The sequence below is a fragment of the Salmo salar genome, chromosome 10, assembly GCF_965601325.2.
Source record: "Salmo salar chromosome 10, fSalSal1, whole genome shotgun sequence".
Classification (NCBI taxonomy): Eukaryota; Metazoa; Chordata; class Actinopteri; order Salmoniformes; family Salmonidae; genus Salmo; species Salmo salar.
The window spans coordinates 93,727,738-93,741,724 of record NC_138300.1 but is presented as its reverse complement, the minus strand read 5'-3'; the positions used below and the strand labels follow the sequence as shown (position 1 = coordinate 93,741,724).

General features: G+C 42.5%; 1 protein-coding gene across 2 annotated transcripts in view; it reads left to right on the top strand.

Annotated features, from left to right (window-relative positions):
- Positions 1-13,987, top strand: part of blm (BLM RecQ like helicase) — a 32,306-nt gene that overhangs the window by 1,369 nt on the left and 16,950 nt on the right. Inside the window, exons 2-4 of one of the 2 annotated variants that reach the window (XM_014124836.3) lie at positions 2,420-2,480; positions 2,571-3,234; positions 3,707-3,842. In XM_014124836.3, the coding sequence (XP_013980311.2) occupies positions 2,420-2,480; positions 2,571-3,234; positions 3,707-3,842 (861 nt within the window). Of the gene's footprint in view, positions 1-2,419; positions 3,235-3,706; positions 3,843-13,987 lie in introns of both variants that reach the window. The other variant, XM_014124835.3, reaches the window with a different exon arrangement.

Sequence of the window (13,987 nt, the reverse complement as noted above, 5' to 3'; positions counted from 1 at the left end):
ATTTGTCTGCCTCTTTAGTCCAGGGTGCATTACATGGTGCCGTTTCCAGAGATATTATAGAACGGAGAATCCAATGAATGAAGGAACAACTCTCCACCCAGCAGACTGTCAACCAATCGCATTCAGGTTGTCATGCTGCGTCACGTGGTTGCTTAGCTAATCGTCAGGCAATGCAAATAGTCTGGGTAGCCATTTGATTAGCTATTCAGGAGTCTTATGGCTTGGGGGTAGAAGCTTTTAGGAAGCCTTTTGGACCTAGACTTGGCGCTCCGGTATCGCTTGCCGTGCAGTAGCAGAGAGAACAGTGTCTGACTAGGGTGGCTGGAGTTTTTGACAATCTTTAGGGCCTTCATCTAACACCACCTGGTATAGAGGTCCTGGGTGGCAGGAAGCTTGGCTCCAGTGATGTACTGGGCCCTATGCACTACCCTCTGGAGTGCCTTGCGATCGGAGGCCGAGCATTTGCCATACCAGGCAGTGATGCAATCAGTCAGAATGCTCTCGACGGTGCAGCTGTAGATCTTTTTGAGGATCTGAGGACACATGCCAAAAATATTTTCATTATCCTGAGAGGGAATAGGCTTTGTCATGGCCTCTTCACGACTGTCGGGTGTGTTTGGACAATGATAATTTGTTGATGATGTAGACTCCAAGGAACTTGAAGCCCTCAACCTGCTCTACTACAGCCCCGTTGATGAGAATGGGGGTGTGCTCGGTCCTCCTTTTCCTGTAGTCCACAGTCATATCCTTTGTCTTGATCACGTTGAGGGAGAGGTTGTTGTCCTGTTGTCCTGGCACCACACGGCCAGGTCTCTGACCTCCTCCCTATAGGCTGTCTCATCGTTGTCGGTGATGTTGTGTCATCGGCAAACTTAATGATGGTGTTGGAGTCATGCCTGGAGTCGTGCCTGGCCTTGCAGTCATGAGTGAACAGGGAGTACAGAAGGGGACTGAGCACGCACCCCTGAGGGGCCCCTGTGTTGAGGATCAGCGTGGCGGATGTGTTACCTACCCTCACCACCTGGGGGTGGCTTGTCAGGAAGTCCAGGATCCAGTTGCAGAGGGAGGTGTTTAGTCCCAGGGTCCTTAGCTTAGTGATGAGCTTTGAGGGCACTATGGTGTTGAACGCTGAGCTGTAGTCAATGAATAGCATTGTCACACAGGTGTTCCTTTTGTCCAGGTGGGAAAGAGCAGTGTGGAGTGCAATAGAGATTGCATTATCTGTGGATCTGTTGGTCAGCGCATGTAGGAATACACGTCCTGGTAATCCGTCTGGCCCTGCGACCTTGTGACTGTTGACCTGTTTAAAGGTCTTACTCACATCGGCTACGGAGAGCGTGATCACACAGTCGTCTGGAACAGCTGATGCTCTCATGCACGTTTCAGTGTTACTTGCCTCCAAAAAAAAAATCTGTGTATATGTCAAGAAAAGTGCCTATTTTTCTCGAAAGTACATAATCTCACGATTCCAAAGCTATACTATATTACAGATAGCAAGTTATCTCACATCTCTGAAAAGATTTGTAATTTTGTACTTGTTGACAAAATTGGTGCTACTGTTGGATTTTTGAGGTGGCGCCCAATAGACCCCCGTTTACTCCTTGAAGGAGAGCTCTCCTTGTCCCAGAATTGCCCAGAATGCACCGCGTGGCCTTTGACGTGGCATCTCCTCAAAGTATATCTGCCGTTGAGAATGTCAGACTCCACTCTGTGAGGCACATTGATCTGCAGGTTGAACATGGTGAGATTGTAGACTCCTAAATTGATAGTGCAGTTTGTTTATGCGATTTTTACAGCTAACTTTACATGCTGATATTGTCTTTGGTATTATTTTGTGTAGCTACTTTTGCTTGCTAGCTTGCCAGCCAGCGCATTGCATTGTGGATTTTGTAGTCGACTTGCGCTGCAACATATTTCCACAACGATTTTCAATGTTGCTACCCACCTACCAAAATTGAACATTTGTTCACAATAAATATTGTTCTCACATATTAATGTTATTTAACACTGTAAATTAAAGGAATGAGAGGTTTGGTGTGGATTTTTCCTTTATTGTTGTATTGATTTTGTATTGTTGATATGTTATGGTAGATTAGTGTGTAATAATGTGTTATGTACTGTTTTATTTTATGTATCTGCATAATTGTGATTGGACCCCAGGAAGAGTAGCTGCTGCCTAAAATATACACCAAAATCATTCTAATACGTATCCAACGCATGCACATGGACCAGAGCTAGCTAGAAGTCAGTAGCCAGCAGAGATCTATGCACAATATACTGACTAAAGTAGGTAGCTTTCCAGATAAGGATTTTTCTGGATAAAAGCGTCTGTTAAATTACTAAAATGTAAGAATTTTGAGGACATTGGAGCTACAAGTTTTCCGTGTAAAAGGTTAGCTATAATGACTTTTCTTTGCAGGACATTTTGTTTCAAAAAGAAGTCCACATCAGGTATCACCAAGGTGGAAGTTCCCACTAAGGTAAACAGCTCAAATGGTTTAACAAACAGGAGTGTCAATGTTCCTCATGATAATGCAGTAATTAAACCTCCTTTGACGTTTTCAACCAAGCCTGAAAGACCTCTCGCCAAAATCAACTTCTCCTCAGTCAATCCCAAAAGCAAGTATGAAGCCATCAGTCCTTTATTAAACCCCTTTTCAGTGAGGAAACCCATCCCAGCTGTGTCTGCTGCAAAGATCTCCCCTGCTTTGACCAAATCTGATAGCTTGATCACAGGTAGCAATGGCAGCAAACCTACAGGACTTGATAGCTCTTTTGGTATTTCCCTGGATGGATGGGATGATTTTGATGACTTTGAAACCCCTGTCAAGGGCAAAAGTACTTTACCAAGCCCAGGGATCTCAGGTAGGAGTGCCAAGGTGACACCTGTTTCCAGTGTTGAACAATTGGATACTAACACACACAGATCAGACAAAGATGTCCCTCTACAAGCGCTGAACACAAAGACCAACAGCCGTCATAGAAATAAGTGTAGTCTTGATGGGACAGAACAATGTACTCTCACAATGGAGGACTCACAAGATGCTTCGGAGTCTGCCAGTTCTGCTCCAAGAAACAATCCCATCCAGGATCCAGCAGATTGGAAGCACTGGGAGGTGGAGGATTCTCCCATTAAAATGGTTAGAAGACGACCTTCTGCTTCTCAAGCCAAGTCTGTGCTGAGTGACAGTGAAGATGAGAGCATCACTGCACCCGGTCCAATTGAAAAGACAGGTGAGTAATACTCTTAAAATATAGCCTTGCTCAGGTCCAATTATCAGTGTCTCAGGTCCAAGTATTTTCCCTTTTCACATTTATTGTAAGCTGGAGGTCACCTACTTAAAGGAAAACTCCAGCCCAAAACTGTTTCATGAGTGAATTGTTGATTTAGTCCCACAATGTTTTGCATATCAGCAATCACGTTTTCAAGCTGTATAGCTTTCAACATACAGAAATACAGCTGGTATGATGCATTTTGCATCATATGGTGCTGCGTTCTGCGTCATATCGGCTGTATCTTGAAAACTTGATTGCTGACATGCGAAATATTTTGGGACCATATTAACAATGGACGAATGAAACAGATACCAAAAGATAGTTTTGGGGTGGAGTTTTCCTTTAAGGATGAACATCTTGGCAGGGTGTTGATAAATAATTATATCAGCATTGAAAAGACATCAACTCATCTCCTAAAATGTTTCCACAGATCATCAAAGTAAATGGAATGAGACAGATGTCATAGACCTTGATGACAAGTCCGAGCTAGATGGAGACCTAGATTTAATCTCCCCTTCCCCAAGTCCAGAGGATTTCAGTCATTCTACTTCTACAAAGGAAGCAAGGTAAGTTTCTGCTGTACATGTGTACATTCATCTGTTGCATTTTAGTCTATGATTATGTTTTACATTTCTTTCTAATGGATGTATGACTTGAGGACTGATGGTGTGAATGCAATTGTCTTTATGTTGTTCAGCAAGCTATATAGTGCCTTCAGAAAGTATTCATACCCCTTGACTTATTCCACATTTTATTGTTACAGCCTGAATTCAAAATGGATGAAATAGATTTTTCTTCTCATCGATCTACACACAATACCCCATAATGGTAATCAGGGAGGCAAACTAGTCACCTTTCAGGGGAAATTCGCAGTTTTGAATCCAAAATAGGTGACCGACATGATTCGTGTAGATCCGATTAGAAAAGTTTGGGGGAGGGGCTTTGGATGACTACTGGTTGTATGCGAATGAGTGATGCGCATTTGGAGCAATACTGGCTGTATCCAAGGCTCTGCCAATCGTTCACATAACAACAGAATGCAGCACATGGCTAAAGAGAGAAGAGACAACCAATGTGCTACTTACAGCATCAGCGCCCGTGCGTGCTGGAAAGACAGTTTGTATCCATAAGTTTGCCAGTTAACTTACAGCAGCGCGTCCCCTAAACGATAGTGAAGAGGTAGGTGAGAAGCCTGACCATGGAGACGGGAGTGAGAAGGTGATGAAGCATACTTCATGAGCTGTAACCGAAAAACAACTGGCATTTGGAAAGTTTGAGGTGAGGGAGAAAGTGTGGTTGAACAAGTATTGTTAGCATTGTTAATTCGATCTAGCTAGCAAGATACCTATCTGTTAGCTAGCCAGAGAAATGTTGACCAACATTAGCCAACTTAACTGAACAAATAATTGAGGCTATGATGTGAAAATTAGCTGGCTAATAAAGTCAGACAGCTAACATTAGCAAGCTAACGATTCAACATCAGATGAGCTAACGTTGGTAACCGAACCAATTTGCTATAGTATTAACTGGTAACGTTATACGACTCCTTGCCGTTCCTCAAGATATATTATGTGTTAGTTGCTTACTGGACCCTGGCAATCTGTGAAATGTTAACTAGCTAACGAACTAACTACTATCTGTGAACTCATGTTTTCCCTCTATAGTATGTGGTTAATCAGAATGAGAGAATTAGGTGAAAATGAGTCGCTGCTTGTTAAACAAGTGTACAGTCGTGGCCAAAAGTTTTGAGAATGACACAAATATTAATTTCCACAAAGTTTTCTGCATCAGTGTCTTTAGATATTTTTGTCAGATGTTACTATGGAATACTGAAGTGTAATTACAAGCATTTCATAACGCTTCGAACACACCGACTGAGTTATTGCGTTTCGATACACCAGAAGTACATTCATTTCCAATGGAACGCTGCGTTTGCCTTGCAGCATTGCGTTGCAGAGGCAGTTGCAGTGCGTTCTGTGTGGTGCATATGTTCGATTTATTGAACCTATGCATCAAATTTTATGCGTGGACTTGACAGAAAGTAGCAAAATGTGAATGTTGAATTTGTGTTGCACACATATCCAGTAAAAAAAAAGTGGGATTACATAATAAAAACCGTTTGACTGGAGAATTTCTTTACATTTTTTATTCATTTATTTGCCAAGTATATTATTTATTCGATGACATCCACAAATTAATTGTGAGAGCCTATAATATAATTTCCCTCAAATGCAGTTTTGGAGTGAAATGCAATAATAAATAGTCAAGATAGCAGCGTAGGCTCTTTCAACAATGAGACCAACATTGGTCTTGATCGCGCTATTGGGCCGGAATCAGCCCCGCCGAAAGCGCAGGTCTGTGTGGGTGCAGAGATAGTTAAAGTCCAGAAAGCAGACGGGAGTTCCACCGTCTCATTCAAGAGCTTTGAATGTTTTGAGAGGAATTCCGAAGTTACTTTCGTCTGGACCGAAGCCAGTTCGATCACCTGCTCCAGATGGTTGGAGCCAGGATCGCCCGGATGGATCCCAACTACCGGGAGTCCATCAGCCCAGTTGAACGCCTGGCGATTTGTCTCCGGTAAGCTACATTCTAGTACATTTTTAAAGCCTTTAATACCATAATTGATTGATACATTGTTTTTATGTGCAACCTAGCTAGCTAAAGGGCTCTCTAGTTAATAGTCCTTATTTGATATCAGATGTACTTTTACAGAATGTTCATTAGGACTATAACTTTTCCCAAAGTTGGTTTATAATCCTTTTTTAATTATGCAATGTTACCAAATGAAAAGAAAGCTGATGAAGGTAGGCTAGTCTTCTCCAGGACCCATTGTTCAAGACAGTTAGTCATTCATTACATACTTATTGGACTCGCATACACTCTTAGAGAAAAAGGTTCCAAAAGTGTCCTGCTTTCCCCATAGGATAACCATTTTTGGTTCCAGGTATAACCCTTTGGGGAAAATGTTATACATGGAACCCAATAGGGTTCTACTTGGAACCAAAAGGGGTACTACCTGGAACCAAAAAGGGATCTCCTATGGGGACAGCCGGAGAACCCTTTTAAGTAGATAGAAAGAATGGTACTAAGAGTAGAGTTAGCCTGGGTTTCAGTTTAATGATAAAGTCATAGATATAGTCATAGTCAAGGCATTGTTAATGATGGTTGATGAATATTACAATATAATTAGTAGAGCATAATAAACAGTATTGAGGTAGAGTAGATAGAATATCTGGGTGGAATTCAAGTTACACACAATATTGATAATTAATTGGAATTATATTCTAGATTCTTGGCGACAGGGGACTCCTACAGGACCATTGGATTCAGCTTCCGAGTTGGACGGTCCACAGTGGCATTGTCCCCTCAGTGGCACAAGCCATTTGGGACTGTCTGGTTGGTGAATACATGCCTGTCCCCAAGGAGGATGACTGGAGGGCCATTGCTGCTGAGTTCCTGGAGAGGTGGAATTTCCCCAACTGTCTTGGCTCCATTGACGGGAAACATGTTGTAATCCAGGCTCCACCGTGCTCAGGTTCGCAATTCAACAACAAGGTTACATATTAAGTTGTACTCTTGGCTGTTGTAGATGCCATCTACTATTTCTGTGTTGTCAATGTTGGTGCTTATGGCAAGAGAAGTGATGGCGGGACCCTCCGGGACTCTGCCTTCGGCCAGGCACTTCAGGATGGCACCCTGTAGATTCCACCACCAGCATCACTCCCTTGGTCTCAGCCCCTCAAATGTTGATGCCTGCGTGAAGGCCATGTGTTCTCTATAACTACCTGCGGCGGTCATTCCAGGAGCCGCTCCGGATGGAGATGGGCACGCCAAATGGTCACCTACCTGATGTCACCAGGGCAGGTGCCAACAACGCCCCTAGACAGGCACTCCAGGTGAGGGAGAAGTTGACCACCTACTTCTCATCGCCAGCAGGTGAAGTTCCGTGGCAATATGCCGTGGAGTGAAACTGCTCTTTTAAGAGCCCCCAACACAAAGTTTATTTTAAGAACCATCCACCGTTGTCCATAAAGTTGCATTTTTTCCCCAGATTACTTTATGTATCGTCTCTCTTCATTTGGAAGTTATATTTAAGTAAAATTTGGGAGTAAAGACCACACCTTAACCCCTTCCCTCTCCCATTAACGTCAGTATTATACACACCTGGCATGGTACATCAGGTGAGCAGGAGCACTAATTAAGGTTATACGACATACAGTTAGTATGATAACAAAGGGAAAGGGTAACCTATGGTCCATACAAATAGTACAGTTTACCACCATGTTCACTGGCCTGACAAAATACAGGTGGGAAAAAAACGAATTAGGAAGAGAATGTGTTTTTACTTTCATCTTGTCTTAGATCTGCAAAGGTGTAGGGAAGAAACAAGCAGATTAAGTCTAAATTAGATATTAATAAACAACTGAAACAACTGACTATGAAAACATAATTTAATAAGTATTCAAGTACAGGAAAGAACATGACAGGTATGTGTGTTGTAAAAAACAAAAAAAAACTATTGAAAGAGGTGTGTGCGTATAAAAAAATTGTTTTTAAAAATGAATGTGTAATCTGTAAGAGAACAACAAGAGCATGTTATTTTGGCACAACTGCAGACCGATACAGGGACTACTCATAAAGCCTAGACGTAGTAGGGGAACTTCAGACATGGCCATAAAGAGAGAGAGGGCAGGGCACTGGAGATCTGAGGGACAGAGAGGAGTGGAGAAGAGGTGTGTCTGTCTCTGAAAAAAATAAAATAATGTGTAGCCATAACACAGCTAAACAAACAAATGGCCCCTGGACGTCATGGACCAGTCGATGGAACATATCTTCACAAACAGTTTCAACACCCTGGTTTTCAAGTGGTTTTAAATGAAAGAAATATATTGACCTTTATTCTTGTAAGAGACCAACAAGAGCATCTGAATTCTCTGGTGTATGAGTTTCAATTCTGTCAATTCAGAAATCTATGTAACACTAATAATGAATGCTATCCTAAGACTTTATAAACAAATTACTTTATGAATTGACTGAATTTAAACGGAACTGACGTGTGTGAAAAGAAAGGTACAATGAGGGAGGTCAAAACAACAACCAGACATCTCCTCTTCCTGTCCTTCCTGTGAGCTGATCGGCTAAATTGATTCCATTTCTGAAAGGGAAGAGAAAAACAACATATACAAGCTTAACATGATATGACACCATAAAAGGTGAGATTTATGTTAACTAAATACTGCTTGTGTAGTTAGAGGCATAAATATAGGAACAGTGTGGTAAAGTTGGTAATACTTGCTGTTTACTCATGGAATTTGTATTTCAGATCAAAAGATGAATGTGACAGGCAAATATTTAGACAGCAAACTTGTTTTAGGATATTTTCTAACCCAGAAACAACAGCTATACATTTGCCTCATATTAATACTTTGATCTGAAATACCAATTAACCTACATGACTATACTGTAAAAATTACCTACTTTACTTCACTGTTGCAACACTTATGACACTACCTGTGATGTGGAGAAGAAAAAAACGTACCCTTGAACTCGGCTTCGAAAAGCAGCTGATACATTTTAACCTTGACTGCTGCTTTTCTTTGCTGAGGCAGCCTCTTCATTTTTGGCACCAGGTTCAAGGCAAAGAGGGTCTCTTCATCCTCCTTCCTGTGAGCATCAGGTTGGGCTGCATCCCTCTCGACGGCTTGGAGGAGCCTCTGCTGAAATGAGTTGAGTGGATCTGGGGGCTGGTACCTCCGATGACGCCTGGTGTGACGTGGTTCCTCTTCGTTTCTCTCTCTGTTTGTCTCCTCGGCCACATCCTGTTCAACGAGGTCCTCAGTGGTCACTTCTGTGAGGTTCATAATAATCTCAGGTGGCCCTAGATCCAGAGGTGCTTCCTCCATTTCATCGTCTTCCATGGCTGCACCGGTGGTGGTCATACTCGTGGATAATGTAGACATTGTAGAGGGTCTCGCTGCACCGGTGGAGGCGATGGTCGCACTTGTAGGTGACATTGAGGGTATTGATGCACCGGTGGCGACAACACTTGTGGATGACGTAGTAGAGGGTCTGGCTGTAAAATTGCCACTTTTTGCCCTAGGCACAATAAATGGATCCAGAAAAGAAAGAAGGTGGCAGAAGTGCCAAGGCTGCTGGCCTGAAGCTGCTAACCCAGACCTCTTCTCTTTCTCTGCCCTTCTCTCTCTCTGAAACCTGTCCCCGAGTCCTCTCCACTTCCTCCTACAGTCTTCTTCTACATAGACATGAACATGATAAGCCAAACCATCACCTAGCATACCTATAGTTATTAGATAGCTATCATGGACATGTCACCTACTGTACACAGACACACACACGGTTATCTGACCAAATTATCAGGGGTACAGTAGTATACCATTTCTACTACTATTTATGACATTCACACTCTTTCAAACATGATTATTTGGTAAAGTTATCAGGGGTAGTAACTAGCATAATTTATTTGACTATTTCTTTCACACACACACACCTCATTGGCTAGGTTAGCAAGCTAGGTTAGCTAGCTAGCTAACTAGCCACATCTAGCACATGCTCACTACTAAACTGACCTGGCAATCCTACTATTGTGGACACTTGTCTCCAAGCAGCATTTTTTGTGTTTATGTCCCTGTAGCTGTCAGCAGTTGTGTCAAAAAGACACGGTTTTGAGGATACTGCGAAAATGATTCTCTCCATGTGTCCAACCGCATGCGACCATCTGCAAAAGGTACCTGCATCAGTATAGTTGCTTTGCTGCACAAAATGTTATGTAGCAGTGATGCAATGACACAGTCGGTGTGTTCAAAGCGTAAGTGTCAAAGGCTTTTATTGACAATTACATGAAGTTGATGCAAAGAGTCATTATTTGCAGTGTTGACCATTCTTTTTCAAGAACTCTGCAATCTGCCCTGGAATGCTGTCAATTAACTTCTGGGCCACATCCTGACTGATGGCAGCCCATTCTTGCATAATCAATGCTTGGAGTTTGTCAGAATTTGTGGGTTTTTGTTTGTCCACCTGCCTCTTGAGGATTGACCACAAGTTCCCAATGGGATTAAGGTCTGGGGAGTTTCCTGGCCATGGACCCAAAATATTGATGTTTTGTTCCCCGAGCCACTTAGTTATCACTTTTGCCTTATGGCATGGTGCTCCATCATGCTGGAAAAGGCATTGTTTGTCACCAAACTGTTCCAGGATGGTTGGGAGAAGTGTTGGTACCATTCTTTATTCATGGCTGTGTTCTTAGGCAAAATTGTGAGTGAGCCCACTCCCTTGGCTGAGAAGTAACCCCACACATGAATGGTCTCAGGATGCTTTACTGTTGGCATGACACAGGACTGATGGTAGCGCTCACCTTGTCTTCTCCGGACAAGCTTTTTTCCGGATGCCCCAAACAATCGGAAAGGGGATTCATCAGAGAAAATGACTTTACCCCAGTCCTCAGCAGTCCAATCCCTGTACCTTTTGCAGAATATCAGTCTGTCCCTGATGTTTTTCCTGGAGAGAAGTGGCTTCTTTGCTGCCCTTCTTGACACCAGGCCATCCTCAAAGTCTTCGCCTCACTGTGCGTGCAGATGAACTCGCCTGCTGCCAATCCTGGGCAAGCTCTGTACTGGTGGTGCCCCGATTCCGCAGCTCAATCAACTTTAGGAGACTGTTCTGGTGCTTACTGGACTTTCTTGGGCGCCCTGAAGCCTTCTTCACAACAATTGAACCGCTCTCCTTGACGTTCTTGATGATCCGATAAATGGTTGATTTAGGTGCAATCTTACTGGCAATATCCTTGCCTGTGAAGCCCTTTTTGTGCAAAGCAATGATGACGGCACGTGTTTCCTTGCAGGAAACCATGGTTGACAGGGGAAGAACAATGATTCCAAGCACCACCCTCCTTTTGAAGCTTCCAGTCTGTTATTCGAACTCAATCAGCATGACAGAGTGATCTCCAGCCTTGTCTTCGTCAACACTCACATGTGTTAACGAGAGAATCACTGACATGATGTCAGCTGGTCCTTAGGTGGCAGGGCTGAAATGCAGTGGAAATGTTTTTGGGGATTCAGTTCATTTGCATGGCAAAGAGGGACTTTGAAATTCATCTGATCACTCTTCATAACATTCTGGAGCAAATGGCAATCATATAAACTGAGGCAGCAGACTTTGTGAAAATGTATATTTGTGTCATTCTCAAAACTTTTGGCCACGACTGTAGCTGGAGCTGGCTTAAGCCTGATGCCACTAGAGGTGAAAGGAACACCACACACTTTCTCTCTTTATCACTTTTTCAGTACAGTGGATAAAAAGGGGTATGCGAGGTGTACTCTCTGCCTGAATGAGATCAATTATGCCAACAAAAGGTATCATGCTCTGCTGGCACATTGTAGAACAGATGTCCACAGGCAGAAAGTGTACAATGTTATAATGTGGAGTGTAGCCCAAAGATGTTGCTTTTCTTGTGTTGAACTTGACAGTAACACTTGTGTGTGTGTGAGTGAGGGGGGGTTATAGAATGTTTTTACTTGGTGAATGTTATTTTTGCACACATGTAGCCTTGTGCACTTGATCGATGTCTTATAGTGGCCTCTATAATAGAGCAAACAGAATGCCAGTTTGTTTCATTTGATTTCTACTTTAGACAATTTTTTTACCCCAAGGGCAATATTTAGATTTGTGTGGGGGGGCTCACAAGCATTCTATTATAAAGGCTGTCATGGCTAACTGCAATATTAGTGTGTTGTTTTTTCTGAAGACTTGTGTGTCATTTGCAGTAAAGTCTAGGCAACAAATAACATTGGATTGCTTTCTTTACATTTTTTTAGCTGTGAGTTAGGTTCACTTTTTTTTATTTTACACAGACTGATCATGTTCTTTGTTGTTTAATTAGTTAACCCTTGTGTAGTCTTAACATTCTGTATACTCCCCTTGTCCAAAGGGTAAAAAATGACCCGCCTTCGCTAAACCCTTAAAATAAAGCAGCTTAATTGAATTTTAAATATGAAATCTATTTTGCATGAAGAAGCAACCTGTCATTCCTCACAAACTTTGAATATCAGGGTTTTCCCTCTTCACAATGCAGAAAGACTGCATTTAATCAGTGGACACCACTAATTTTTATTACAACACAGCTGTCATAATTGTTTTCTTTACTAAAGTAGAGGTTTATTATTGTTTAAGGTACTGCATAGGTCTAAACATACTTTTTTTTTTTTTTTTAGGAAGAGATAGCACTTGTGTAGCAGAAATGTGCAGAAAGTAGTTTTGAATGCATTTTATTGAAGGGAAACAATAAGTCTTGAACGTTTTTGGCAACATAGTGATATTTTCTTATACTGTATAATGAGGAATTCTACAAAATACTAGGCTTCTCACATTTTTTTAACCATTGCTCTCACCGACAAGGTGTATAAACAATAAATAAGAATAAAATAAGATAATAGATACAAAACAAGAACAACATAACTCAATCAAATCTAATTAGCACATGTAGGACAGTATGCAAGTGTGTGTGCATGGACCTTACAGATGTATTTCTCACATGCAGGAAATAGTATTTATTTTACAGTCCTTCTTTGGGGGGCAGAATTTGCATCTCCTCCTCTTGCCTGCCCCAGCTGCAGCAGCCTCAGGTGGATCAGGACAAGATTCAGCCCCCTGAACAGCTTTCACAAGCGCTGCAGAGGCTGCTGTGCGGGGGAGGTGCTCCCTTCTTTGAATGTGTGGGGTTACAAGTGCCTTTCCTAGCTGCTCCAGGAACACCCTCCTCTTGTTCCGCTTATCAGACATCCAGGTAAGGTTGATCTTGTTCCATATCACGAAGGCATTGTATGATGTCACGTCAATGGTGTTATGGAAGATGACCAGGGGCCATCGGGCAGTCATCCTCCTGCAGCTGTAAGTTCCAATCATCTTGTCCAGGTTGTCCACGCCTCCTTTGTTGTTGTTGTTGCAGTCCAGGATGATGGCTGGCTTCCTCTCCTCACAATCACTGATCTCAGCCGTTTTGTGCAGTGTGCTCAGGAGAACCACATACTTGTTCCTCTTTGGGAGGTAAGAAACTAGAGTGGTGGTGGGGAGTGAAGGCAAACTTTGATGAGAAGGCCTCTCTCCCCCTTGTTGCGAGGAGTGCAGGGGGGAGCTCAGGTTTGTTCTTTCTAACTGTGCCAACCATGGTGATCTTCTACTTCAGCACCTGCTGGCTGAGTTAACTCAGTAGCATAATCTCAATTTCTTATTGTGTGTGTCTTTGTGGTTTTTGTGGTGTGTAAATGATTTTAGAACTACTGGGTCAAAAATGACCCTAAGACAATCTTTGTACCCTGGTGGTGTACAGCTTTCATGGAAATATGAACAAAGGCGATGTTTTACTTTTTCTAATATTGGGGTCACTCTAAGAAACGTCATAAAATTTCAAGTTGAAAAAAAAAGATCACTTAGGGGGTTTTCTCTGCTGTTAAACATTTTTCCATTTTACATTTTAGTCATTTAGCAGACGCTCTTATCCAGAGCGACTTACAAATTGGTGCATTCACCTATAATATCCAGTGGAACAACCACTTTACAATAGTGCATCTAAATCTTTTATGGGGGGGGTTAGAAGGATTACTTTATCCTATCCCAGGTATTCCTTGAAGAGGTGGGGTTTCAGGTGTCTCCGGAAGGTGGTGATTGACTCCGCTGTCCTGGCGTCGTGAGGGAGCTT